General features: G+C 40.8%; 4 protein-coding genes across 7 annotated transcripts in view; 1 reads left to right on the top strand and 3 right to left on the bottom strand.

Annotated features, from left to right (window-relative positions):
* spag9b (sperm associated antigen 9b) overlaps positions 1-6,026 on the bottom strand; it is a 37,950-nt gene extending 31,924 nt beyond the window's left edge. For all 3 annotated transcript variants that reach the window (XM_082544048.1, XM_082544047.1, XM_082544050.1), the window contains exon 1: positions 5,278-6,026. In XM_082544048.1, coding sequence (XP_082400174.1) covers positions 5,278-5,577 — 300 coding nt within the window. In that variant the 5' untranslated portion in view covers positions 5,578-6,026. The remainder of the gene's footprint in view (positions 1-5,277) is intronic.
* Positions 6,027-7,768: 1,742 nt separating this feature from the next.
* Positions 7,769-20,249, bottom strand: daglb (diacylglycerol lipase, beta). The gene is made up of 15 exons (XM_082543876.1): positions 19,651-20,249; positions 19,398-19,549; positions 18,066-18,240; positions 17,693-17,960; positions 17,439-17,561; positions 17,225-17,352; positions 17,017-17,143; positions 16,835-16,918; positions 15,858-15,935; positions 15,692-15,772; positions 13,989-14,116; positions 13,681-13,749; positions 9,999-10,071; positions 9,651-9,904; positions 7,769-8,930 (listed from the first exon to the last, which is right to left on the bottom strand). The coding sequence occupies exons 1-15, from the start codon at positions 19,743-19,745 to the stop codon at positions 8,735-8,737; spliced, it is 2,031 nt and encodes a 676-aa protein (XP_082400002.1). The 5' UTR covers positions 19,746-20,249; the 3' UTR covers positions 7,769-8,734.
* A 1,050-nt stretch (positions 20,250-21,299) lies between these two features.
* LOC309713348 (uncharacterized protein) lies at positions 21,300-23,718 on the bottom strand. The gene is made up of 3 exons (XM_082544905.1): positions 23,640-23,718; positions 22,487-22,575; positions 21,300-22,388 (listed from the first exon to the last, which is right to left on the bottom strand). Exons 1-3 carry the CDS (start codon positions 23,646-23,648, stop codon positions 21,656-21,658), a joined length of 831 nt encoding a protein of 276 aa, XP_082401031.1. The 5' UTR covers positions 23,649-23,718; the 3' UTR covers positions 21,300-21,655.
* A 168-nt stretch (positions 23,719-23,886) lies between these two features.
* mrpl58 (mitochondrial ribosomal protein L58) lies at positions 23,887-25,825 on the top strand. 2 transcript variants are annotated; one of them, XM_082544907.1, is made up of 6 exons: positions 23,887-23,969; positions 24,711-24,735; positions 24,833-24,892; positions 24,997-25,079; positions 25,247-25,416; positions 25,495-25,825. In XM_082544907.1, the coding sequence occupies exons 1-6, from the start codon at positions 23,916-23,918 to the stop codon at positions 25,577-25,579; spliced, it is 477 nt and encodes a 158-aa protein (XP_082401033.1). In that variant the 5' UTR covers positions 23,887-23,915; the 3' UTR covers positions 25,580-25,825. The 2 variants fall into 2 exon arrangements, with proteins under 2 accessions (XP_082401033.1, XP_082401032.1); XM_082544906.1 differs by lacking the exon at positions 23,887-23,969 and adding an exon at positions 24,230-24,514.
* Positions 25,826-26,566: the final 741 nt, after the last annotated feature.

Raw genomic sequence — 26,566 nt, 5'->3', positions numbered from 1 at the left:
GCTTTTTATGCAATTTTTGCAAAGCTATATGTGGAACGAAACCGTGACCGAGGACAAGCTGATGGCATCAGATGTAAGTACAACTCCTCCGGTTTCATATGCAAAACAAATTATTGCGCTAGCTTACACGGTTCAGGTTCTACAGGGATTTAAAAATAGTTACGCAAAACGGAGCATGCAGCTCTGACCGGCTTTAAAGGGTTAACAATGACTTTAAAAAATAATATAAAATAGTGTGCAACACCACTGAAGTTTTTTTTTTAAACTCTCTTTTCAACCAACGGCAGTCACTCTCCAAATAACTTCTGCTTAGCTTTCCGAGCTTCCCTCGGGTCCTCTTAATCAGCGGTCTCCACCCTTTTTTGCGCCACGGACGGTTTATACCCGACAATATTTTCACGGACCGGCCTTTAAGGTGTCGCGGATAAATGAGGGAGGGGCTAATAATCGGCTCAGTCATTTTTAATGATCGTTGAAAGCCCAGATCGTAATCGTGATTAAAATTCGATTAATTGAGCAGCCCTATTTTGTTGTATGTGCAGTATCAACAATTTTCACACATTCAAGTCACGATCATGTTGCTGTGTGCAGACTGACATGGGCTGCTTGTGATCGTGGTCGCTCAAACTTTGTGAAATCTGTCTCCTTCTATAACAGAGCATGAGATAAGTGGTGAATAAGAACAAGGGAGACTTCCAAAAGCAATCACAAAAACATCACTTGCTATTTAAACAGCTGATGCAGTAGGATCAGTCATCCTGCATAGCTTAAGGATCAGCTGGTAATATGTTTGCTATGATGGTTCTCCGTCATCTGAGCACGTCAGTATTTATGTTTATGAAAATATGAGAATAACACAAGTTTCTTTGTTACAGTCTATTTGACATTTTTGACAGCGATTTTGTAAAGGTGTGCCATTTGTTGTGAAATAACAAGAGAGCAGGTCCTGAAACTGCATGATAATTGTCCCATTAATTTGGAACCTGTTAAACTAGGCGACTGAATAAAAACATCTGTCATTCACACACATATTGGTTTGTCTGTGTGTCTGTGTCCAAACATTACAGAGGGCACTGTATAGCAGAGGTGAGAAATTTCACACAGCTGGATGAAAAAAAACCCTCAGCATACTGATGGAAAATGTCATCTGCAGGTCTCAAAGCTGAGGGAACATGTTACAACATGACATCAATTATTAATGCACTTCTCTGTGACCTGTTGCGCTTGTCATTCAACATTTAACCGTCAAGGCAAATGTCAACAACTGGGATTAAAAAAAACAGGACCTATTCACACATGGAACAATGGTTTACTAATGCAATCTAAAATAATGTAACAAATTTTTGCAGGGAAGTATTACTGCAACGTCTATTCCAGTTATCGGTTGTGAGTAATTCAGCTTGGATTGTTAGCATACTGTCTGGCAAAAAAGTTAGATGAGCAAACCTCTGCAGCAGTTCACAACTCTTGAATTTCATGGAGACTGCTCATGTGAATAACGGTCAAAAACGAAGATGCAACTATAACCACAAAAAAAACCAAAAAAAAAACAATGTAAGACTTGCAAGGATAATGTATGACTTCTGTTGAGAAGGTGTAAATTATCTTTAAAATTCTCCTCAGTTATAGTTAACTTTATTTGTTTTTATTTACAGATGTAATATTATCTACAGCTACTCTTAGTACCATTGATGTTAAGTTAGACTCTTTTTCTCCAATTGATCTTTCTGAGTTAACTTCAATAATTACTTCCTCCAAACCATCAACGTGTCTTTTAGACCCCATTCCTACAAAACTGCTCAAAGAAATCCTGCCATTAATTAATTCTTTGATCTTAAATATGATCAACCTATCTCTAATAATCGGCTATGTACCACAGGCCTTCAAGCTGGTTGTAGTTAAACCTTTACTCAAAAAGCATCTCTAGACCCAGCAGTCTTAGCTAATTATAGTCCAATCTCCAACCTTCCTTTCATATCAAACATCCTTGAAAGAGTGGTTGTCAAACAGCTAACAGATCATCTGCAGAGGAATGGTTTATTTGAAGAGTTTCAGTCAGGTTTCAGAGCTCATCACAGCACAGAAACAGCTTTAGTGAAGGTTACAAATGATCTTCTTATGGCCTCTGACAGTGGACTCATCTCTGTGCTTGTCCTGCTAGACCTCAGTGCAGCATTCGATACTGTCGACCATAATATCCTATTAGAGCAATTAGAACATGCTGTAGGTATTACAGGTACTGCACTGCAGTGGTTTGTATCATATCTAATAGACTCCAATTTGTGCATGTAAATGGAGAGTCCTCTTCACACACTGAGGTTAATTATGGAGTTCCACAGGGTTCAGTGCTAGGACCAATTCTGTTTACATTATACAAGCTTCCCTTAGGCAGCATCATTAGAAGACATAGCATACATTTTCACTGCTATGCAGATGACACCCAGCTCTACCTGTGCATGAAGCCAGATAACACACACCAATGAGTTAAACTGCAGGAACGTCTTAAAGACATAAAGACCTGGATGGCTGCTAACTTTCTGCTTCTTAATTCAGATAAAACCGAGGTTATTGTACTCGGCCCTGAAAATCTTAGAAATATGGTATCTAACCAGATTCTTACTCTGGATGGCATTACCTTGGCCTCCAGTAACGCTGTGAGGAACCTTGGAGTCATTTTTGACCAGGATATGTCCTTCAACGCACATATTAAACAAATATGTAAGACTGCTTTCCTCCATTTGCGCAACATCTCTAAAATTAGAAATATCCTGTCTCAGAGTGACGCTGAAAAACTAGTTCATGCATTTATTACTTCCAGGCTGGACGACTGTAATTCATTATTATCAGGATGTCCTAAAAACTCGCTGAAAAGTCTTCAGCTGATCCAAAATGCTGCAGCAAGAGTCCTGACAGGGACTAGAAAGAGAGAGCATATTTCTCCTGTTTTGGCTTCCCTTCATTGGCTTCCTGTTAAATCCAGAATTGAATTCAAAATCCTGCTCCTCACATACAAGGTCTTAAATAATCAGGCCCCATCTTATCTTAATGACCTTGTAGTACCAGATCACCCTGTTAGAGCACTTCGCTCTCGCTCTGCAGGCCTACTTGTTGTTCCTAGAGTATTTAAAAGTAGAATGGGAGGGAGGGCCTTCAGTTTTCAGGCCCCTCTTCTGTGGAACCAGCTTCCAGTTTGGATTCGGGAGACAGACACTATCTCTACTTTCAAGATTAGGCTTAAAACTTTCCTTTTTGCTAAAGCATATAGTTAGGGCTGGACCAGGTGACCCTGAATCCTCCCTTAGTTATGCTGCAATAGACGTAGGCTGCCAGGGATTCCCATGATGCATTGAGTTTTTCCTTTCCAGTCACCTTTACTCACTCACTATATGTGTTAATAGACCTCTCTGCATCGAATCATATCTGTTATTAGTCTCTGTCTCTCTTCCACAGCATGTCTTTATCCTGTTTTCCTTCTCTCACCCCAACCGGTCGCAGCAGATGGCCGCCCCTCCCTGAGCCTGGTTCTTCCGGAGGTTTCTTCCTGTTAAAAGGGAGTTTTTCCTTCCCACTGTCGACAAAGTGCTTGCTCATATGATTGTTGGGTTTTTCTCTGTATCTATTATTGTGCGATCTACTGTACAATATAAAGCGCCTTGAGGCGACTTTTGTTGTGATTTGGCGCTATATAAATAAATTTGAATTGAACTTAAGATTACATTGGATTGTATATGGCCCACAAACTAAAAACAACTTTAACAGTCCTGATTCAGCTCTTTGAAGGAAAGTGAACTTTTAGAATGTGTACTTATGGCTAACAATAGACACTGAAAGCGAAAGACAAAGGGGAGCACACATGTACACAGAAGCACAGATAAGAGTGCCTGTAGACAGCCAATCAAACTCATGAGCATGCCTGCAGCTGCTAAGAAACAGCCCCAAATTTACCCAGCTCACAAAAGCAAGAATAAGGAGTGCAAGCCACAATGCACCAGGGCCACACTGAAGCGGTTACAGCATACTACATAGCTGCAGGTTTTACACCAACTCTCTTAAATAAGACCACGTGATGAGGAAACTGAGTAAAAGACAATACAACACTGATCATCTTTTCACTTGCTTCAGTTTTACTCCAAACTTCAATCTGAGGTAATTGTAGACGTTCAGGTACACACCCATGCAACATGCCCCAAAGTTCCCAGCAATAAATAAGAAAAGCAACCACTAACACTAAGTGCTTCACAGTGGTGATGCTTGTAACAAATCTAGCCAGAGTTTCAAATAATGAGGTCAGGTTATCATGTGAACTAAAAGCTCAATCCTCAGACAGTTTAAATCTTATGTGTCAGACAGTTTTTCTACTATTGGATCTTTACAATATCAGAGAGGAGCCATCTTTAAAAGGCCATCTCAGGGATGCAGCACTGGTCCACAGTCCACCTGTTGTTGAAACTTTGTGTTTCTGAAGAGCAGCCAATCATAACTCTTTAAGGCAGGGCAGACCTCAAAGAGTGGTTGAACTGAAGGGCTGCAGCAAAGCTAACTATGAATTACTTAAAAACCAAATTGTGTGAAACTCATGCAAAGCTACTCTAGCAGTCAAATGCGAGAAAAATGTATAAGTACAAATCTGCATAAGCCTAGGTTTCAGACCCAGTGTGCAAGACTGTGGCACCTAAACAAGTGTTTCCAACACAAACCGCCCTGTAGTCATGAAGAGCATGGCAACGGGGGTGTCATTTGGGCGGAATCAAATGCAGGGTCAGTGAGACAGCCATGAGTCATGAAGCTGAATCTGATCACTGAGATTCAAACTTGTTTTTGGTTGAGGCAAGAGCAGCCAGCTGGCAAATAGATCACTGACTGGTTTGCATATATCTGACACTGCCAGGTTATGCGAAGTACAACAAACTACACGGTGGTGCATAAACCCATCATATAATGCAACTACTGGTCCAAGGAGACCCTAATGTTGCAACAAAACTTGAGCAGTGTAGTGTCTCAGAGTTGACCATAAGGGATGGCTTGGGTACAGGACGATCTTTATAAGAAAATGAAATGCAAGTGTACCGAATAATTATATACTTTATAAAAAGTACAAAAGGATAAGTAATGCGCTTATGTGTACTTGAAAAGCATTGCAACAGTAAAGTGGCCAGATTTTCCAACTGACTTTGGCTCAAATCCTTTCATCGAGCGCATAATACACGCCTTTAATCTTTAATCCCGCTTGTAAATTAGTTTGGCGCTGTTGCTGCTTGTTTTTTTAATCAGACCCACCTCTTCTGTGTGTTTTCTCAGTGCCTTCTCTCGCTCATACTGGGTAACGAGCTGCTCGTTGTCCTCCTTCAGCAGCTCCAGCTCCACTTCGTGCTCCTGGTTGACAGCGAACACCGAGTCCAAGTTCTCCAGCACTGCGACGACCAGCGGCATCAGCTCCTTTACCACATCCTCGTCGTATTTTTCTATGAGCCGTTCAAACTCCCTGTATATTGAACTGGCCAGACCTGAGACCCGCTCAGACATCATGGTCGAGTTGCCCGAGTCGTCCTGATACAGGACTACGTCGTCCAGCTCCATTTTCCCGATTCCACTTGCACTTCTTTCCCAGCTAACGTTAATGAGCTAGCCGCAAGCTTCGGCTGACCAGAGGCTACCCACCTTCTACTTTCGCGGCAACAACAAAACTGTGCTCCTAAAACATCGCTCGAATGTTGTTTCTCATGCAGCGAAGGCGCTGTACTTCATTAACAAAGTCCTATCCCTTAGTCGTGTGGACGGCAGACTTTAAAACCTTGCTAGCCTAGAAGCTAGCAGTACTGAAAAGTCTTTACTTGGCTCCTGATTAGTTTCCCTATCCAACAGATGGGCTTCTGCTGCTGCGTTCACGCGCTGTTGGAAAGATGGGAACAAGCGAAGTTCAACGAATCAAAAAAGTAGTAAGCGCAACATAACAGAACAAATTATTTAGCAGTTATGGAAAAACAAAACACTAAAAGGTGACAGTATAGCCCAATAGCCCATGCTAGCAAATATAGCTTGTGCTTACAGAGCTAAAAAATAATAATAATGGGATTTTAACTATTGCTCATATATAGTTACTTTTAAGTGACGTTTGAGGGGCGGAGAAAAAATCGTATCAAAAACTGGTTTAAAGAAAAACACTTGTAGCTTCGCCTTCTTGCATATGCATAAAATACAGAATTTACCCGTAATTTTCCCGTTAAAGGATATCGATAATTATTTAAATTATTTAATTGACCGAGTTAGTACACGCTTCCAACTTCTAATTCTAGCACTGCAGCACAAACAAAGCAGTTATGTAGGCGTACCATTTGATTCCCTTCATAAGTCAAACCTGGGATGATGTCGTTTGGGCAGCGTTAGTAACGCATTGAATAACCGCTCTGTCATTTCCCGAGTCAGTTTGGAAATATGAGCTCACAGGGATCACTTGAAGATGTCATGTTGGTGACGCTGACGTCACATCTCTGCGGGGGACAGAGTGTGAAAAACTGAAAGTAAGACACTTTTTTTTAAAAATGAAAAGATGGTTCGATAAAAGAATGTGCCTGTCTCACCAACTCCTTCATCCACACGGTATTTTACTTTCATGTTCAAAATTTACATCCCTTTAGATTTCAAGTACTATCAAGAGAATATGCAGTTGTTTCTAATGCGGTCAGTTGTGCAGTCAGCGTTTCAGCCTCTCCTGCCACTGCATCACATCATCTTTTCATCCAAGCACATATAGTGACCATTGCTGCAGTTTTCACAATAACAAAGCATCCAACAAAATGAGCAGAAACTTCACCCTCATTCTATCAGCTCTCCATACTGTGATCTCCTTTTGATGTAATACTTGTTAAATTATTAAGTGGATTTGGTCATGCTTTTACCTAGAGGTGGGGTTTAAGATTATTTACAGCTGTTTCTACCTGTGAAGATGTTCTTTAATCTGACGTTGGGTCTGTTCCCCAAACGGTCAAGGTAGATGAGGTTTCTGCCGGAGGTTTCTTCCTGTTAAAAGGGAGTTTTTTTCCTCCCACTGTCACCGAGTGCTTACTTATAGGGGGTCTTCTGATCTTTGTCGTTTCCTCTGTATTCCTGTGGGTTCTTTGCTTCACATTATAAAGCACCATGAGGCGACTGTTGTTGCTATATGGCACAGGTTAAGCAAAAATCAACTGAACTGAATGTGTTTACAGGACAAATTTATCCAATTTGGAACAGAAAAAAGTGTTTTTAGGGATAATATGTTGTTAATTTCTTTTTTATTTATGGTAAACACTTCCATGAAAGCAACCTTTTATACCAAACATCAAAGTTTAACACATTTTATGTATCTTTCAGTCTTCATGTAATATATAGCCTCAAGTATAGCATTAATGCAGAGGTTCTAAAAAGAATCTCTGCACTAATTTTATTATATATATATATATATATATATATATATAAATAAAAACTCTTCATTATTGCTTACATTGATCTCGCTGCCTCTTTCAAATGAGCTGTCTACATTACATAACAATAGTCATACTTTTTTTTTTTTCTTGAATTTGTGTTTAAAGTTAAAAATAGGGTAAGAACTAATGCCTCCTGGCCTGTTCATAATTACATCCCCCCAACTGACTCCTGTGGCTTCAGTCCGTGGATTAATCCCATTGTTAAGCTTTATAAAACTTGCTGGCTCTAAGATCAACAGGCTCCTCTCACTGAGAAACCCATTGTTTATTCAGAAGAGGGGAAAAATGAAAGAATAAAAAAGGTGTGCTTCACAAAAGAGTTTAATTGCATCCAGGAGTCCAATGCTTTCTATTGAGGATTTGAGATTGTTATGCAGGCATATTATAATATAATATATATATATATATCACCTGAAATGAGCAATATCCATGGCAAGTAAACAGGTTCCCACCTTTTGTGTAAGTACAATCTTTCTACTTCTTACACCAACACATTTATGTCAAACACCATGCACTATTCAAACTGCACTGAAGAAAAAAAAAATCTCACTGTAAACAAGCTGTGCTCATCACCGTGTCTCTCAGCTTGGTTTCTGTAATGCATAGGCACTGTTCACCCTGATGTCTCAAGACATTAAACACAGGACAAGCTAACCACAGCTACTACACAATGAAGGTGTGAATCCGGTACAGGTTTCTGTGGCGAAAGCTACCCCTTTATCACTCTGACTCAGTCTGCTCTCACTCTCTGAAGAGAAAGAAGATAAGAAAGGAGGGGGCAGCCTCTTCCAACCACACACCGCTCACACAGACATAAAAATCAACAACACCGGCATCACGGTAAAAACTGCAGCACTGTCAAATATTGTACACAACGCACATTCAAAGATCATGGCATTCAGATGCTCAAGGAGTAACTCAAAGTCAAAATACATAAAATTATTTGATATAAATCATTAAAAGTGCAATTAAACAAATGAAACTTGTGCTCCAGAGAGTTTTTCTTTACAAATAAGGTTCCCTCCATGGCGATCATAACAGGCTACGCTTTCACGTATTCTCTGATCAAATACTTGTATATTTGAAATCTTTGAAATTTCATAAGGCTTGGAGCCAAAATATGAGGAAATGTTGTGATTACAGGCCACGCGAACTACCTGAAGCAGTCCTTTATCAGGCATCGACACACAGAAAACAAATGATCGGCAGGTGGTTTAAACATTGCGGAGGCTGGGAGTGAAGACACAAGGAAACAGTCTCTATGGTACATTTCAGATAGCGTTGTGCTGGCTGTCGCTTAAAGATGAAGGGCACAGGGAAAAGGGCTTGTCCTTGGTCAGAGTGCCGAGTGCTCGGAGCACAATGTCGGGCATGTGATCCGTAAGCATCCTGGGGCTGATCAAAATACTCCGGAATGCCATTTCATTTGACCAGTCTGCACGGTACCGGACCTGGGAAAAGCAGGATCTAAGGAAAGTAGAGGACAGAGTGACCAAATAATTTATGTGCTTATCTCTCATAACACTATACGCATCTAAAATTATTAGTTAGGCTTAGGGGTTATAATGAACATGAACACATGACAGCCTAAACACAGTTTACAGACTATAGATACATAATGGAAGTAGCTTGCTTTAAAAGAATGGGGGTATTTTTTCTAACGTCCAGCAGGGGGCGACTCCTCTGGTTGTAAAATGAACTGCATAGGAAAACTGCTCTCAGCTGTTTGATCCATGCCATCAGTAAATATTTTTCTGATGAGTTTATGTCTTCAGTTTCCAGTTTCAAGTCTTACTAAATGCAACACGATGTTGACTTTGGACATAACTTCTCTCATTAGTGTCCCAAAGAATTCAAATTGTCTATGCAGTCGTACTCTATCAGTATGCAGTAACCCTTGGTCCTTCCCCCACACATCTAGTTTGAAACACTAGCATAGTGATCAAAAATACACAACTGGTCCTCATATGCTAAGCTAGCAAAATTGCCATTGGGTTCCCTAATTGCTTTACTGTTGAAGGGGATATGAAGTACTTTTGAACCGCAAACCAGTCAGTGATCAACCAAGAATGTGTCAAGAACTTTTGCCTTTCTTGAAAAAGAATTACAAGATACACAAAGTCATCAACACTTGGAAAGTCTGCTGTGAATCTGCTCATTGGGAACATGAAACATTTGCAGACCCACCTCCGTGTCGGCCCATCTTCTGTGATATGCAGAATGCGTCCCGGCAGGAAGAGAGGCAAGTGTGCAGGTGTGTGGGCGGGTGATTCATCTGATCCCAGGCTCTGATAGGAGGATGAGTGGCGAACGATTAGAGACTCCTCTCCCAGGAGGGGCTGGCTAAGCTCTTGCTCCCTCCTGTTATCCATCTCAGTGGGGCAGTCATCCGGGTCTCCGCCAAACAACTCATACCAACATCCCTGCAGCAGGATGCGGTACTGCAATGCAAACATGAAAAAGGGTCCAAAATTCACAAGTGCAACTTCATTTCCAGATAGTCTAGAGGCGTAGGGCTATATGAAGGGTTCTTACTTTGGGTTTATTGCAGTTTGAAACTATTTTCAGTAGCTTTCTCTTCAGATCCTCCATGTTTGGAATGCTCAGTCTTAGCGGAAAAAAAAACAAACAGAGACAGTTGATTGATTATAAGGTTGTCTGTGCAACATTCATAAAAACTCAAAAGATCACGTTTGTCTGCAAACATTCACTAAAACAACTTGAGAAACTGGAGATTTTGTGTCGTACTCTGGTCCATCCATGCTTTTTTCCCCCCTAGTGACAGGTGGTTGCCTGGGGGTCACTGACCAGTCAGTAGGCCTGTGTGATTGGGGCTTTAGCAATCATTTTCCCAGCAAATGTCATCGAACTCCAGCGAACTTTCCCTGGTGGCTCATAAAGCCTTTTTATTGCTCGATGAACTGGTTTGAAAGAGGACAACAGTGAAAGATCCATGTTGGGTGGTAGCAAAATGTCTAAATTCACAAGCTGACATTTCCCTTGAGTAGCTTATAATCATAGGTGTGTAATTAAAAGTGACACACTTTTGAGAGTGACTTGTTGGGGTTTTTTTTGTTTTTGCCTGTGCTGTCCGGCAGTGTAGTGATCAGAATTGTTGTCTGAAGGCCAAACAAATTTATTTCCCCAAGTGGACCATTACGGCTTTTGCTATACTGGTCCACTATTTTATTAGATTTTTATAAGGATTTTTTTTTTTTTTTTTTGAGTTAATATATTTTACAAATAGGGAATATTTCCCCCCCCCCCTCACATTTTTTTCCTAGATCAAATGAGTGTGGATTGGATTTTTTTTAACAAACAAACAAACACATAAAAAAAAAACTCTACCATCAATATTATTTATGAAAAGTCTGGAATTTATTTTACTGTTTGATCTTTGTACTGGTAACCCAGAAGTGGAAAAAGTTTGTGATTAGAAGGAAGTTGCAGCCTAAAATAACCTTCCGGTTATATTCTTCACATGAAACTTAATTCCTAAAGAAATGATTATTATTATCATCATCAGCATCATCATTTTCTAAGGTACTCTTACCATAATACAAAACAAAACAAAAAATGTTGGTAGAGTACAGGGAAGAAAATACTGATGAATCACAGACTGACGTGCGCGCTGTTTGTGAAATAAATGTAGTAATGTACCCACTTATCTGTTACAGCAGATATACTGCTAGCAATATGAACAGAGAGCGATGGTTAGCCAGCAGCTGTAATGCTGCTGTGACATCGTTATTTCACAAAATTAGCTCATAGAATAACTTGAAAATAAACAGCTGCATTAATTAGCCAAATTAGCTGATGTTACTTAAGATAGGAATTTGCTACTTCACACTGTTAGCAGCTAGTCTATGTTAGCAGGTGAGCTAGCATTAGTTAACAATGACATATTGCTAGTGACTGAACTACAGTGGGGCAAAAAAGTATTTAGTCAGCCACCGATTGTGCAAGTTCCCCCACTTAAAATGATGACAGAGGTCAGTAATTTGCACCAGAGGTACACTTCAACTGTGAGAGACAGAATGTGAAAAAAAAATCCATGAATTCACATGGTAGGATTTGTAAAGAATTTATTCGTAAATTAGGGTGGAAAATAAGTATTTGGTCACCTCAAACAAGGAAAATCTCTGGCTCTCACAGACCTGTAACGTCCTCTGTAAGAAGCTTTTCTGTCCCCCACTCGTTACCTGTATGAATGGCACCTGTTTGAACTCATCATCTGTATAAAAAACACCTGTCCACAGCCTCAAACAGTCAGACTCCAAACTCCGCTATGGCCAAGACCAAAGAGCTTTCGAAGGACACCAGGAAAAGTATTGTAGACCTGCACCAGACTGGGAAGAGTGAATCTACAATAGGCAAGCAGCTTGGTGTGAAAAAATCAACTGTGGGAGCAATCATCAGAAAATGGAAGACATACAAGACCACTGATAATCTCCCTCGATCTGGGGCTCCACGCAAGATCTCATCCCGTGGGGTCAAAATGATCATGAGAACGGTGAGCAAAGATCCCAGAACCACACGGGGGGACCTGGTGAATGACCTGCAGAGAGCTGGGACCAAAGTAACAAAGGTCACCATCAGTAACACACTACAACGGCAGGGAATCAAATCCCGCAGTGCCAGACGTGTTCCGCTGCTGAAGCCAGTGCATGTCCAGGCCCGTCTGAAGTTTGCCAGAGAGCACATGGATGATACAGCAGAGGATTGGGAGAATGTCATGTGGTCAGATGAAACCAAAGTAGAACTTTTTGGTATGAACTCAACTCGTCGTGTTTGGAGGAAGAAGAATACTGAGTTGCATCCCAAGAACACCATACCTACTGTGAAGCATGGGGGTGGAAACATCATGCTATGGGGCTGTTTTTCTGCCAAGGGGACAGGACGACTGATCCGTGTTAAGGACAGAATGAATGGGGCCATGTATCGTGAGATTTTGAGCCAAAACCTCCTTCCATCAGTGAGAACTTTGAAGATGAAACGAGGCTGGGTCTTCCAACATGACAATGATCCAAAACACACCGCCCGGGCAACAAAGGAGTGGCTCCGTAAGAAGCATTTGAAAATCCTGGAGTGGCCTAGCCAGTCTCCAGACCTCAACCCCATAGAAAATCTGTGGCGGGAGTTGAAAGTCCGTGTTGCTCGGCGACAGCCCCAAAACATCACTGCTCTCGAGAAGATCTGCATGGAGGAATGGGCCAAAATACCAGCTACTGTGTGTGCAAACCTGGTAAAGACCTATAGTAAACGTTTGACCTCTGTTATTGCCAACAAAGGTTATGTTACAAAGTATTGAGTTGTATTTTTGTTATTGACCAAATACTTATTTTCCACCCTGATTTACAAATAAATTCTTTACAAATCCTACCATGTGGATTCATGGATTTTTTTTTCACATTCTGTCTCTCACAGTTGAAGTGTACCTCTGGTGCAAATTACTGACCTCTGTCATCATTTTAAGTGGGGGAACTTGCACAATCGGTGGCTGACTAAATACTTTTTTGCCCCACTGTAACTCTTCCTCGTTGTCTTACTTATAGGACAAAAACAAACATCACTTTTTCTTTTTTGTCCTGATTTGAAGTTGGCTTGAGACTAAGTGGACAGAGAGAACAGACTTCTTAGATTCTAAATATTTCAAGTACATAAAATAAAAACACTCACGGCTGTTATATTACTTGATCACATTTTTGATTCCTTAATATTTAGATCACTTTAATGGCATCATGTATACAAACACATGATAATATATTATTAGAAATCAACTTAGAGGAAATACTACAGAGTCTGAAAATGTTCAGTTTTTTAAAACATGTCACCATCTGTTCACACAAGTTTACATCCTTAGATATAGAAATTTGAGTTAAAATTTTGACGAAGGCTTAGAAAGTAAAGGAGTGTGTCAGTTACACTTGTATTCTCCTATGTGAGTAATAACAGGGTAGAGCCAAATATAGAATCTCCATCATGCAGTAGTCTATAATAGTTTCACCACAGAACATTCATGCAGGCTTTTTGAAGACAGCACTGCTGTGTGCTAACACACAAATATACACGACCTTTAATGATCCACTGTGAACAGTGAAGATCAGTGTCACAAGCATCTATTCAGCATCACATACTGACTATGAGCTCTGAATTTAGTTACTCAATACATTCTGATTACTAAGAAGTAAATAAAGTAACGAGCTTTCCGTGTTACCTGGGAACCAGATCCTTTCCCAGGACCACTGAGACCACAAAGTCCTTGGAGTAATCAGCTAAAGCTTTACTGCACACAGAGAGGAAGTAGAACAAAAAACACATTAAGAAAACTGTCCCATACCTGACAGTTTACAAGCGTAATCAACTATTTAAATATGACATTACATACATCACATTAGCTGGGTGGCAAAGCAGTTTTTCTAATTACTGCTCAGCCACCCAGCTCTTCCACCAGATCTGTCCACAGACAGCTGCCTGTAGCTGCCAATTAAAATCGGTCCTGACCTCAGACTTTGTCAGCCTTACCTTAGGAGGCCCCCTGGTGGAGAGAAGGCATAGCACTGCAGGGTGGGGAAGGAATTGCGCAAGAGGATAGCCAGCACTGAGGCTGCACCAGCACCCAAACTGTGACCGGTGATCACCAATTTATACTCCTACGAAAAACAGGAACACAAACACGTCATCTGTGTGGCTTCAAACAGAAGAAGGGAGACAACTGCCCGCGTGCACACACACACACACAGAAAGCAGAGCTGTTATTTTTCCATATAGGAGGGAAAAAAGCAGGCCAGTTTTATATTTTCCGATTATCTCACAAATAAAATCTTGTGAGTTTTTTAATAGAGTTTCCAGCTGAAACACAGCCCCTTCAAACTTTAAGCTCATTTTCTGAGAATTCACAAGTGAAAACTTCAGAAAGTGTTTTTTGGGTAAATTTTCAAGGGTGTTGACATCACCACGTGGGATAAAAATGAACGTTACATTTGAAATTCTCTGCACTCAAGGTTGCAAAACTGAGAAGGCTGAGTTAGAGCAAATTAGGTGCGGTTTGCAAGTTTAACTGACAACTTATGGTGACACTGTGAGACACATGCAAATTCTTGATAATCGCAGTATCATATATGGTTTTACCAACTGGTTATCATGAGCATGTGAAGCTTAGCTGGTGCCGCAGAATGAATCCAAAGGAGAATATACTTCGAGTAGTAAAAATGTTTTTTCCACCAAGAATATGTGCAACAACCTACTAACAACTTTCTGATGTTGAAAAAAGTTGTTTTTCCTTCATGTTGGACTTGGTTTGGAGCCACAACCCTGTGATTGTTCTCTTGGCTCTTGCATCACACGTTTTACCAGATTAAAAAGCAGAACTGTTATAAAGCTTTAAGTATAAGTGGATTGAGCACATTGGATAATTTAACAATTCTTTATTATATGACTACATTCAAAGATACCATTGACTCTTAAGGAATCATGTGTTGAAGATGAGTCTCGTTTCACAATGTAGGTAAAAAGGACACCTTTGAGATCACATAACTTGTTCTGACCAAACACCAATCCCCCTTTGGGATTTGGCCCCTGAGAGTTTAACCAAAATGGGGTTTTTTTTTCTTTTCAATGAATTATCAGAAAACAGCTCAAACATCCAGGATAGCAACGTTTGTTTTCTGTTCTTCTTGACATTAAATCGGTGCAGTTTTTATACAAGTCCCGTGACACTGATGTTCAGGTGGTTATGAGGAAAAAAACCTGGTTTTTAGCCTGGAAAAGGTTATGTTGCTCTCTCTTGTGGCCAAGCATCAAGGATCACAAATGGTGGAAAAATTATGCAAAATAAAAAGCACATTTGGACACACCCTTGTGTACTTCAAGCACCAGTAACTCAGACTGACTTTATAAATAATACTGAATTGAATTTTCTGAAGTGTCAGTTCACAAGAACAGTCGCCTCAGGGTGTTTTATATTGGAAAGACCCTAAAATATTAGAATAAAAAAAGAAAAATCAAATGACCCTCTATTAGCAAGCACTTAGCGACTGTGGGAAGGAAAAAAAAACCCTTTTAACAGGAAAAAACACAAACAAAACCCCCAAAAGAAAACTACTGATTCTCAGGTGGTTTAGTGGGAAGTACTACCTGATCTTTGATGAAATGATCTAGTTGTGATAAAACTAAAATAACCTAAAGTGCAACTGAAAGGTAGCCTCTGGCCCAGTTACATTTCTTACCGGTGCAATGGAGAAAGCCTGGTTCAGGATGCCATCGTTCACCAGCCTCTTGTAGACGTAACCCGCTGCCTGGCTGATGCCCTGCAGGAGACACAGACATCTGCTGAATCTGGCAGGAACCTCAACAATGACAACCTTGGAGAGCTGTATTAAAATGAATGTTCACCTTGTGGGCGTAGCAGGCTCCCAACACTCCTTCTACAGGCAGGTTCTCACATTCAGCAGACAGGTCTGTGAGGACATCCTGCAGGAGACATGAAGTTTAACTCTCTTGTGGGTAAAAATCATTCAGCTCCTTCCTGAAGCTCCAGACTCATAAGAAGAAATGTTAAATTATTCCAAATCTAATCACCATTTCACCTACATCACTCACATGTGTCGACACTCAGTGATGCAAACACACCTTCTTTCACTTCAACTTTGTTTTTGTATAAGTGCTATTGAGTGAGTGCTGATGGGTCACATGGCATCAGATGGGGACATGAGACCTATATTTATCAGTCTATCCTTTCACTGACTTTTCACTTCGTTGAACACAAAAAGAGGGAAGTGATACTGAAAATTAAGAGACAAGAATAGACAGTAAGCATTACAAATGTGGCTCTGAGTGTATTCTTTGGATTTTGTATCTGTCACACAGAAAAGGCCGGTACAAAAACTGCTTTTTTCAAAATATGAACAAAGGGAATGTCCACTATTAATGTGATGGTGGATAGCTCTGTTCTCTCAGAGGGATGAAAAAGAAAATGAGTTGAAAATACACATGGGTTAGCCACTTAAAGTCTGTGTATGAGGAAAGCACCACGCATAGATCAGTCATGATTCTAAAATCACCACCAATTGTATTGTTTCATATCTCATGCTGCCAGAAAAAGACTTCTGAAGGTGTCCTGTGATATAAAGCAAGGACACAAAGGCAGATTGGTGGAGTGACATCAAAGCCTGCCAGCAAGTAAACACAAGACAGGAAACCTCATGTCTAGCTGGTTAGCATCAACTTTCAAAATAAGAATGAGAGGGCTGTATGTGGGGAAGGGAAGAAAAAAACCCCAAACATACAACAAACAATCCATACTTAGACAGCTGATACCCCATACTATTTTTGGCAAGGGAAAAGGGGGGAAAAAATAGGTCCCAACTCACTTTCAGTGAAAGAGTTCCTCTGACAGCCACCAGAATCGCCTCCCTCTTATGATCCAGAGCCACGAAGAAGGGGATCTCATAGATCTGCAACATACCACGTGTGCTTAGATGTGCTGTCGTGAGGCTGGAGGTGGCCTTCAACTTGAACCTTATGTAACGTAAATGGCGAGTGAAACCCCCACCTGGTTGTGGAAGCTGACGTGGATAAAGTCTCTGTACTGCAAACCAGTGGTTTGTAGGATGGATGAGAAGTGGCAGCCGAGGTGATCTCCTCCAACGATTTCGTCCTCGGCTACGCGACTCATGCAGCTGAAACACGTGCACGCATTAGGATTTGGGTTACTCGTCTCACCAAAGGTTCCGCTGATTCCAACGCGCACAGCATCTTACCAGTCTCCACTGAGCTTGCAGGGCCCGGTAAAGAGGTTGGAGTAAATGTACAGAGGCCAGCCGTAAGCCGCCGCAGCAAACTGCATCCAGTGGGTGGCTTTCTCCAGCTCGTCCTCCAGATCCTCTCCCTTGAAATGGTAAATAAATAAGTAGGATTCTGCTTTGCTGGTTTCACAACATGAGCTCGACTTCATCTACATGAATCATGACTTACTACAGGAGAGGAAGGGCTGTGAGGGACTACGACATCAGGATCTCTGCTTCGCTCCATCTTATCCTGCTCCTGGTGCAGCAGAGCCAAACCGGCTGCTATGTCACTTGGAACCAGATCTGTGTCCTGCAGCATGACAGAGAGGATCTCACAGTGGGTTTTGCATCAGTGGAAATTATATTCGACGCAGCTTATTTTAATGTTAAATACATTATTTTTTTCAGCCTGTATTCTGCTTCGTTTCAAAAATCTCTTACAGAGAAGAAGCTGCTGAAGAGCTGAGAGATGCTGGAAAACGCTGCCCGGGAGCTCTCGTCCTGCGGCAGGCAGCAGCATAGGAGCCGCAGCCTGCTCTCCCACACTTTAACAGCGAGTGAGCGAGCCGTGGATAGAAACTGGGTGCCCTCGCTGCTCTGCATGTCTCGCACTCCCAGCGGCTCCATGGCAGGAGGCTGAGGACGAGGGTTTCCCAGTGGGTCAAAAACAAACACTACCCCCACGGCCGTGAACAGCAGGATGATCCAGCTGTTGCCACAACAGAAACAAGCGAGGGGGAAAAAGGTTGATCAAAGCAACGTTAACTAATTAACTAGTTGAATAAACCAAAATCCTCACACCTGAACAACCTACCTGGCGACAACTGCCGAGATAACGGCTCCTACCGTGGCAGGATCACAGCCACGGCCATCATCCGACACCCAGACAGCTCCCAGACAGGCCCACACCAGCTCAGGGACATACAGTATCGCCCGCAGGTACACCAGCGCAGGCATAGAGCGCCGCGGGCCGGGGTTTGTAATGGTACCTGACAGAGTAAAAATTAATTTACACTAAAGATACAGAAAGAAACTTCCATAACAGACAGGCAGATCTTTAAATGTGCAACATATAAGAGTGTTAGTTTGAAAACTTTCAAATCAGTAAAATTGTTTCTGCAAAGAGCCAATCACCAGCCAAACCAGAAAACATTTGAGCCAATCACGTGTTGGACTGATGCATGCTATGGTCTGCGACAGTTTTAACTGTTTTCATCTAAAGTTAGTATTCTAACCAGCTATCCCTTAGCCAACATCTTTTAGAAAACGCAACTTGATGCGACAACAAGTTAGTCCAGCATTCAGTCAGCTCTCTGCCCAACATGAAGAAGGAAAAGGCAGAAGAATTAAATCAAAATATTCTTCACAGCTGTCCTTTCTCACATGTAGCACCTAGCATGAAAAATGTGCGCTTCAGAAGTATCCACACTACCCCAAATTCTCCATTAGATTTAAGTCAAGAAGCTGCCAGAACAGAGCATGCAGGGAGCTTACAGGATGCCCACTCGCTAGCTGCTCTATTCCCACATCATGTGTACTCTGTACTAGGGAGCTAGCCCGTAAAAGACTACTCATATCTGAATGACTGTAATGATACACTCCTCTGTTGGGCATTTTTTAGAAAAGTGCAGGTGTGGAAAAGACACACTCCTTCTCGAGCACGGTCTAATGCATGGGTTAGGATTTGCCAATTTTCCCCATCAGAAAACTCTTACACAATAAAAAGGAGATGCTCAATATATGTTGCTAAAGAAGCAAACGGGAAATGACTCAATGGCATTGTTCAGTTTAGGGTTCACTTCAGTTGATCTAAAATGCTGCTGCAAGAGTACTGACAGGGACTAGAACGAGACAGCATATTTCTCCGATACTGGCTTCTCTTCATTGGCTTCCTGTTAAATCCAGAACTGAATTTAAAATCCTGCTCCTCACATTCAAGGTCTTGAATAATCAGGCCCCAAATTATCTTAATGACCTTATAGTACTGGGTACAGCATCACCCAATTAGAGCTCTTCGCTCTTAGACTGCAGGCTTACTTGCGGTTCCTAGGTTGCTCTGTTACAGTTCAGTCATTTTCAGGTTAAGGTTGTGGCCCTTGTGTGTGCACTAAGGAGGCAGACCTCTAATGAACCCCAATTAATTTACCTTGAGCACTGATGTAGACAATAGCACACAGTGAGAGGATGATGAGTGCCAGCACAACCAGCAGTCCAACCAGGTAGCTATGAAGAACTGCTCTCCCGTTACATTCGAAGTGACCTTTGTGATAAATGAATAACACCATGGTGCCAATCCACCTGGAGAAAAGCAACAACAAAGTCAGTTATATTAATGCGCCGAGTTAGACAGGCTTAGGTTAGCAAAGGTGTTTCAGTATTCACGAGAGTAATCAACATACCAAAGTATACGGATGAACAGTTCAAAGGAGCCCGGGAAGACCAGGTCGTCGCTGGCTATCCCCCAGCGCCGACCAAACACCACCATTCCAGGCATTTTGCAGGTAAACAGCGGAGATCTCTCACTGAGGATGGCTTCGGCGCTACACGGTGGAAAGGCTTCTCTTGAGCAACACAAAGTTCACGTCATGCATGACTTCACTGACAAAGCAACAGCCAACCCAGCTGGCAACGATCTTCACCCACTGGTGTCTCATCAAAATTCCAACGTGACTCTGTTGTTCTAAGACGTATGCGACCTGCTGGCACTTGGTTTGGCTAGCATTAGACCGTGCAACTAATGCTGTTAATGGGACAGCCTGCAGGATGTTACGCGATTAGCATCTAACCTTAGCTAAAAATACTATCGAGCTATTCCGAGAAACTAAACACAAATACCAATGACAAGGACTAGCTACTTAGCTAGTAATGTGTCAGCATATTACTGAGTACGTCATGTCGCCTGATAAATGTTAGGGAAACAAAAAACTGATACATTTGAGTAGGTTTGGGTTTGTTTTGTCAGGAAAATTAGCAGTGTCCGTCCGCATATGTTTTCCGGTGAAACAGGGACAAACTAGAGTTCCGCTTTCTTGGTCACCATACAGACAGAAATATAGCTCTCTTCTGTTGAGAGTTTCCAGCTGAAGCACGATTTCATAACACGAGATACTGGAGAGAGTATTGTCGATACCTATACCGATACAGATACTTTTAACTTAAAGGCAGCTTAAGAGCAGCATGACATGACTTATGAACTAAATTATCATCAACCTGTCAAAACACGTTTTTAATGACTGTTCATTATTATTTGAATGCCTGAATAGTTAATAGGTAATCAGTCTTCTAAAGCAACAGCTATCACAAAAATAAAACTTGTTAAGTGTGATTTATTGAAAGGACCAGTATTTACACAGACATGTCTCCTTTCTGATGATTGTATGTATCTAAGTATAGATCCTATCGCACAGTATCGATCCAATACATATGCCAGTGTTGGTATTGATTCTACCAATATTTGGATACCACTTCTAGTAATGGCTGCATGGTACAAATGGGCTTCCTTCTATGATTTCTCAAGAGCATTGTATACAGTATAGCCGCTCCTGAGAGAGAAGCTACGGGAAATGCCAGAAACATTATCCCACCATCTCTTGGATTACTGACTGCCTGACAGATTTTAGATGAGTAAATTATTATTTTGCCACGTTACCACAGGGGGTGACAAAGATTATGTGTGTGTAATGTATGGCTTTAATTCAATTCAATTTTATTTACATAGCGCCAAATCACAACAACAGTCGTCTCAAGGTGCTTTATATTGTAAGGTAGACCCTACAATAACAGGGTCAATAAATCAATCAATAAACACTCTCCTGTGAAGTTTATGGTCTTAGTCATTAGTTACAGTTCTTATTTGGTTCCTCATGAAGAGTTAAACTGATTATGAAAAAGACTGGGCATGTTTTAGAGCATTGTGGTTTTGTGACTCTTACATATGAGCATGCAGTGGCCTTCATTCCTAAATCAGAGCCACCAATTAAAATGAGCTAAAATAGATAAATAAATAAATGTGGGGGAAAAGGAGCTGGTGATAATCAAAATACACAAGTTGAGGCTTCAAACGCATAATGCGGTTTCCATCTTTATTACACAGTATATGGTTTTGTTGCTATACTTTTATGTCACTCAAGAGATACCATACTTACATACATATATGACTCTCACTGCAGTTTGTTGTTTGTTTACAATATTATTTGCACGCACGTCTTTGGATGTACATTTAGTTTCAGGATATGATGAAACCATCGAGGATCCAAAAAAACTTGACAGCTTACTCTGATCCATGTTCAATGTTTTATTACAATAGTCCAAATATAACAAATCCTCCTTAAATCCTTCAAGATAAACATTACTTTAAAAAAAGACAAATTTAATAGCTCATCTTCAGATCTCTCAGGATAAATATTAGAGAAGGGGGGCAATCATAAATTGAGGCTTGCCATTAAAGAAATCACGTTTTTGGCATTCGCTGGTGACAAAGTTGTCACCAAATCTCTTTTTTACAGCAGAAGCCATGGAGGACAGCCTCTTCCGGACACCATCACCCTTTCTTTTCATCAAAGATGGAATCGGTTTTCCATCGTCCTGGCTGTTTTCATCAGTGTGACGTGATTTCACATCTCTGAACAGAGCAACCTTGGATGACCTCTTGGAGAAAAGCCTCTTCAACAGGTTGTCAGGTTTCCGTGCACACGCTGTTAGCCGTGTTTTCAGTCCTTCTGCAACAGCTGCTTCAAAGGCAACATCCCCAGAGTCCAGGGCAGCAAGCAGAAGGTATTTGGAGCCAAACTGTGTGCAAAGGTCTTTGTAGATGGGGATGAGCATTTTGTCAAAGGCTTTAGGGTCAGTAAACCGTAAGTCAAGAGGGGTTCTCTCTCTCACACGTGCCTCTAATTTACTCAAGTCCACATTGCTTTTTGGTGTGTGGGTCTTTATCTCAATGTGAGCCACCAACTGCTCGATAAACAACTTGAGGAAAAACCTCTCCTCCTCTATCAGCTCCTCTGAAGAAGCCGTGCCACAATTAAAAGGTTGTGGAAGTGTATTTGGACGATCTGAGACGTTTGAGCTCTGTAACGGAGGGCAAATGATGTCTTCCAATTCTGGCTCGACACATCCAGGTAAATACATCTGCAGCCTAGAATAAACAATTAAAAATGATTAAGAAAACCAAATAAGTATATGCTCATAATTTCAATTTCTGGGTGTACTGATGAGTTTAGACTTGTTTCTTACACATGTGACACATCTCGCAGGCATGGGGTGGCGATTGTTTCACAGTCCAACTGAGCAGGCCCCAGTCCTCCAGCTCCATCAGAGGGAATCTAGAAAAGAAAGACAACCACATTTCAGCAAGCAAGAGATCTCGAAAAGCTCTCAGTTTTACACTTTTAAATCATCACTTTAAAATCAGCCGCTGCTTCATGCGGCCGCTCACGAACCAAATCTGGGAGCAGGCTGCATTGAAACACCACATATAAACCCCAGTGACACCGTGTGCTAAGATTATATAGCAGAAATAAATAAAGACTACATTTTGTATTTTCATTTTTTTCATGTAAGAAGTGAGTGTTACTATGGCCTCTTTGATGGGGGCAAATGTTTTTGAGATGGATTAATGATACATCAAGAACATACATCAAAAAGTCAAGAACACTTTTTGTCTAAATATAGATAACAGATATAAAAATATATTACTACACTAAAATCATGTTAACAGAATCATGCAATAAGATCACATAGACAATATATATATATATACATATATATATAATGAACCAAAACTTTTAAATAAAGCTTTCGTTGCTATAGGGGCATTTGTTTGTTTTTTTGCAAATATTCTACTGTTTCTATTGTTTGAAATGAGTTAAAAGTACATTTTACTCAAACAGATTGATGATTTGATGAGTCTTACATTGATACAGACAACAGATGTTAACAGAAGTTGCAATATTACCAGATTTAACAACAGATCATAACAGAAATACGCAAAAAGATCGTGTAAAGACCACATTTGAATAATTAGTTAAAATGAAGAGAAACAAAATCCTTCATATGTTCTTCTTCATTTTTAGGTATCATTTTAAATTTAAATGTAGTCACCGTTTGATGGTAATGCCATTAATACAAACAAGATGCCTGTAGTTGTTTGCTAGCTAGCAACCCTGACATTACCATGGGTTGTTCATATTCAGTTTAAACAAATAACCTAGAGATACAATTAATTTAAGTTTAAGTTTACAGGTAGCAGAGGAAACATACTAAATATCCCAAAAAGTTCCCTCCTTATCTCATAATCACTTATAAAGGATTTTATCGAAAGACAAATATGAGTGGCCCTATGTTTTGATTCAAATGTGTGCGATAAATCAAAGTGTGTATCTTCTACCTTGTTCATTTTAGAGCCGCTGTTTAATCTGAGCAATTCAGCACTTTGTCCAAAAGGTAAATTTCTCCTTCTGTCAGTTTTGCACAATCTGCACTTTTTCCAGCTAGCCGTCTCCTCCGAGTACTTTCCACAACGAAGGTCAGTGAGAAACTGAGATCCGTTTTTTGCGTCATTTAAAAGGTCAGGGTCGCCTTCCAGATACCTCGGAACCCTAATGTCAGAACCTAGTTCAGACTAAAGCGGGAAAAACAGGATTTGTTCGTAGCAACAGGTGACATGGTAAAATGCCAGCTTGTGGAGCCATTAAACAAACTCAGGCCTCTGCATCATGTGAGTTAACATTGTATTAATAATTTATGTGCCAATGGTAGTAGCGTGACATTTCTTTCTCGTGGTTGAATACATAAAAAATTGACACTCGCACGTGTGGTTCCATGGTGTAATGGTTAGCACTCTGGACTCTGAATCCAGCGATCCGAGTTCAAATCTCGGTGGAACCTAACTTTTTCTTAATGTTTCTGCTTGCAAACATGTGGACCAAACCCAAATGTAAATTAACATGTATCTCACTAGCACACACACAGCTTTAATACTACTAACAAACCCCGACGTTTGGTGTGGAATACACCAGCACACATACATGTGCTACCGTCACGAGACGCAGCAACAGCTACACGACGTTCTTTCGACCGTCGTGAAGACGTCACTCCAACATGGCGGCCTCCATTGCGCGACGTTCCTATGTGTTTTGTCGTTGTGTAGGAATAAACGTGATTAGGCAGCATGTAACATTACGGAATGTTGTACTGAGGCACACTAACAACACTTTTCAGTCGAGTGTTAGTTACGGGACCCGAGAGGCAGCCGGCACACAGGTCAGTAAAATAAACGCGAACAGTTTCTGTCTTTCTGTTGTAGGAAGAATGCCTCTGAAAAGTCCCTTAAAAAAGGACTAGTTTACCAACTGTTTCCGAATAAAACTTATTGGACGTATTGAACGTAGGGTGTGTTTAGTTTGAGTAGTTTAAGTTGTTGCCATCGAGAAACAGGTTTTATTTTGACTTTTTTCAGGAAACCCAAGTTCACATTCCAGTAGGTAAGGACAAACAAACATATTTTCAAGAGGAATCACATATAAATGTCATGTCATTTATACGGTGTATTAATCCATATGGTCTTGTGTTATGTATTAGAACGTTTGACGGTATCTTACAGCAGAAGCAGCGGTCCTGGGGGTCAGCATGTCAACAAAGGTTACCACAGTTTAATTTTAAATGAAAATAAATACTTTCTGGTGCATAATTAGTGCATAAAATAGTGCATGTTAATAAGATGGTCTACCATTTTTAATCCACAGTCAGCACAAAAGCAGAAGTCCGATTCCATGTGCAAACAGCAGAATGGATCCCAGAAGATGTTCGGAAAAAAATCCTTGAAAAGGTTTGTTTTCACATACTGTGAGTTAAGAAATATGTCTGACTTGTTGATGTCAATTTCATTCATTTCTACTCTTGCATCACAGTTAACAGAAAATACAGTTATTCTCTTTGCAGATTATTTTTTTTAACTTTTTAATTTTCACCCCTCACTTTGATGTTGCTGTGCAGAACAAAACCCGAATCACTAAGGCGGGGGAACTGCTGGTGACCTCAGAGCTGAGTAGGAGTCAGCAGAGAAACCTTTCTGACTGCATACAGAAGATCTCTGCTATCATAGCAGAAGCCAGTGAGAAGCCCCATGAGCCAACAGCTGAAGACATCGCTCTCAGGGCAGCAAGGTACTGCTTAGAGTGGCGTTATTTGGTTGTTGATCTACTTTAAAAATGGCTAAATTTGACCTTAAATGTGTTGTGCAGGTTGGAAAAGAGGAACAAGGAGCGCCTCAGAAAGAAGAAGATTCATTCAGCTACCAAGCAGAACAGACGTGTGGATTTTGACTAAGTGGATGACTGTTATACTTCTCCCTCCTGCGATTTAGTGGCTATAATAATCAATCCTGTGATTTTATACTTATACTATTTATTAAGTGGTTGATGTACATATTGGGTTTTTGTTGTTGTTTTTGTTGTTGTTTTTGTTGTTGTTTGTAAAATAAACACTGAAAGCGTTTCATAATAAACACCAACAATGTTTTAAGTGAAGACTACTTTTAACTAAGAATGCTACTTTAACACACTAGGTTTAACGACACTTATAAAATTACGCTTATAGTAATAATAAACAGCACTTTGTTGACGAGAGAAGAGCCAAGGATTATTCTTTCATGAAAAAAAAAGAAGGCTTAGCAGAGGATGGTTTCGATCCATCGACCTCTGGGTTATGGGCCCAGCACGCTTCCGCTGCGCCACTCTGCTGCCGATGGTGAGGGGAGTGATTATTTCTGTATTTAACTCACTGTTGTACGTGTTTGTTGTTGCCAGAACTGACTGGTAAGATTGCTAGCTTTTGTAACATTAGTGTCTTAATCTTAAGGAATAATCGTTTTCGCTAGTAAGTTAACCATAACGTTAGCGTTCGCTTGGACGGATACCATCAATCATTATTAGCTTCAGTAGGAGTTCCGTTTCACATACACAACATCTTCATTTCGTTTGGCTTTTAATTTTAACATTGACTCAAGGACACAAACATTCCAAAAAACTGCTGTCGTTTGGTGGAAGGTTAGCTGCCTAAGAGCAACTGAATCGAAAGCGAATTTGGCGGCTGCGACGTAAGCAAAAGTCGACCACGAAGGGACTCGAACCCTCAATCTTCTGATCCGAAGTCAGACGCCTTATCCATTAGGCCACGCGGTCAGATTGATAGACGAGGAACCCAAGTATATCCAAATACCTAAATATATAACTATACGACGTCGGTACTTTATTTTCTACCACTATTTCAACCTCTATTACAACACAAATTATGTTATACCTTATAGAACAGCAG

This window comes from Aulonocara stuartgranti (assembly GCF_965226115.1).
Source record: "Aulonocara stuartgranti genome assembly, chromosome: 8".
NCBI classification, from domain to species: domain Eukaryota; kingdom Metazoa; phylum Chordata; class Actinopteri; order Cichliformes; family Cichlidae; genus Aulonocara; species Aulonocara stuartgranti.
This window is presented reverse-complemented; position numbering and strand designations above follow the sequence as displayed.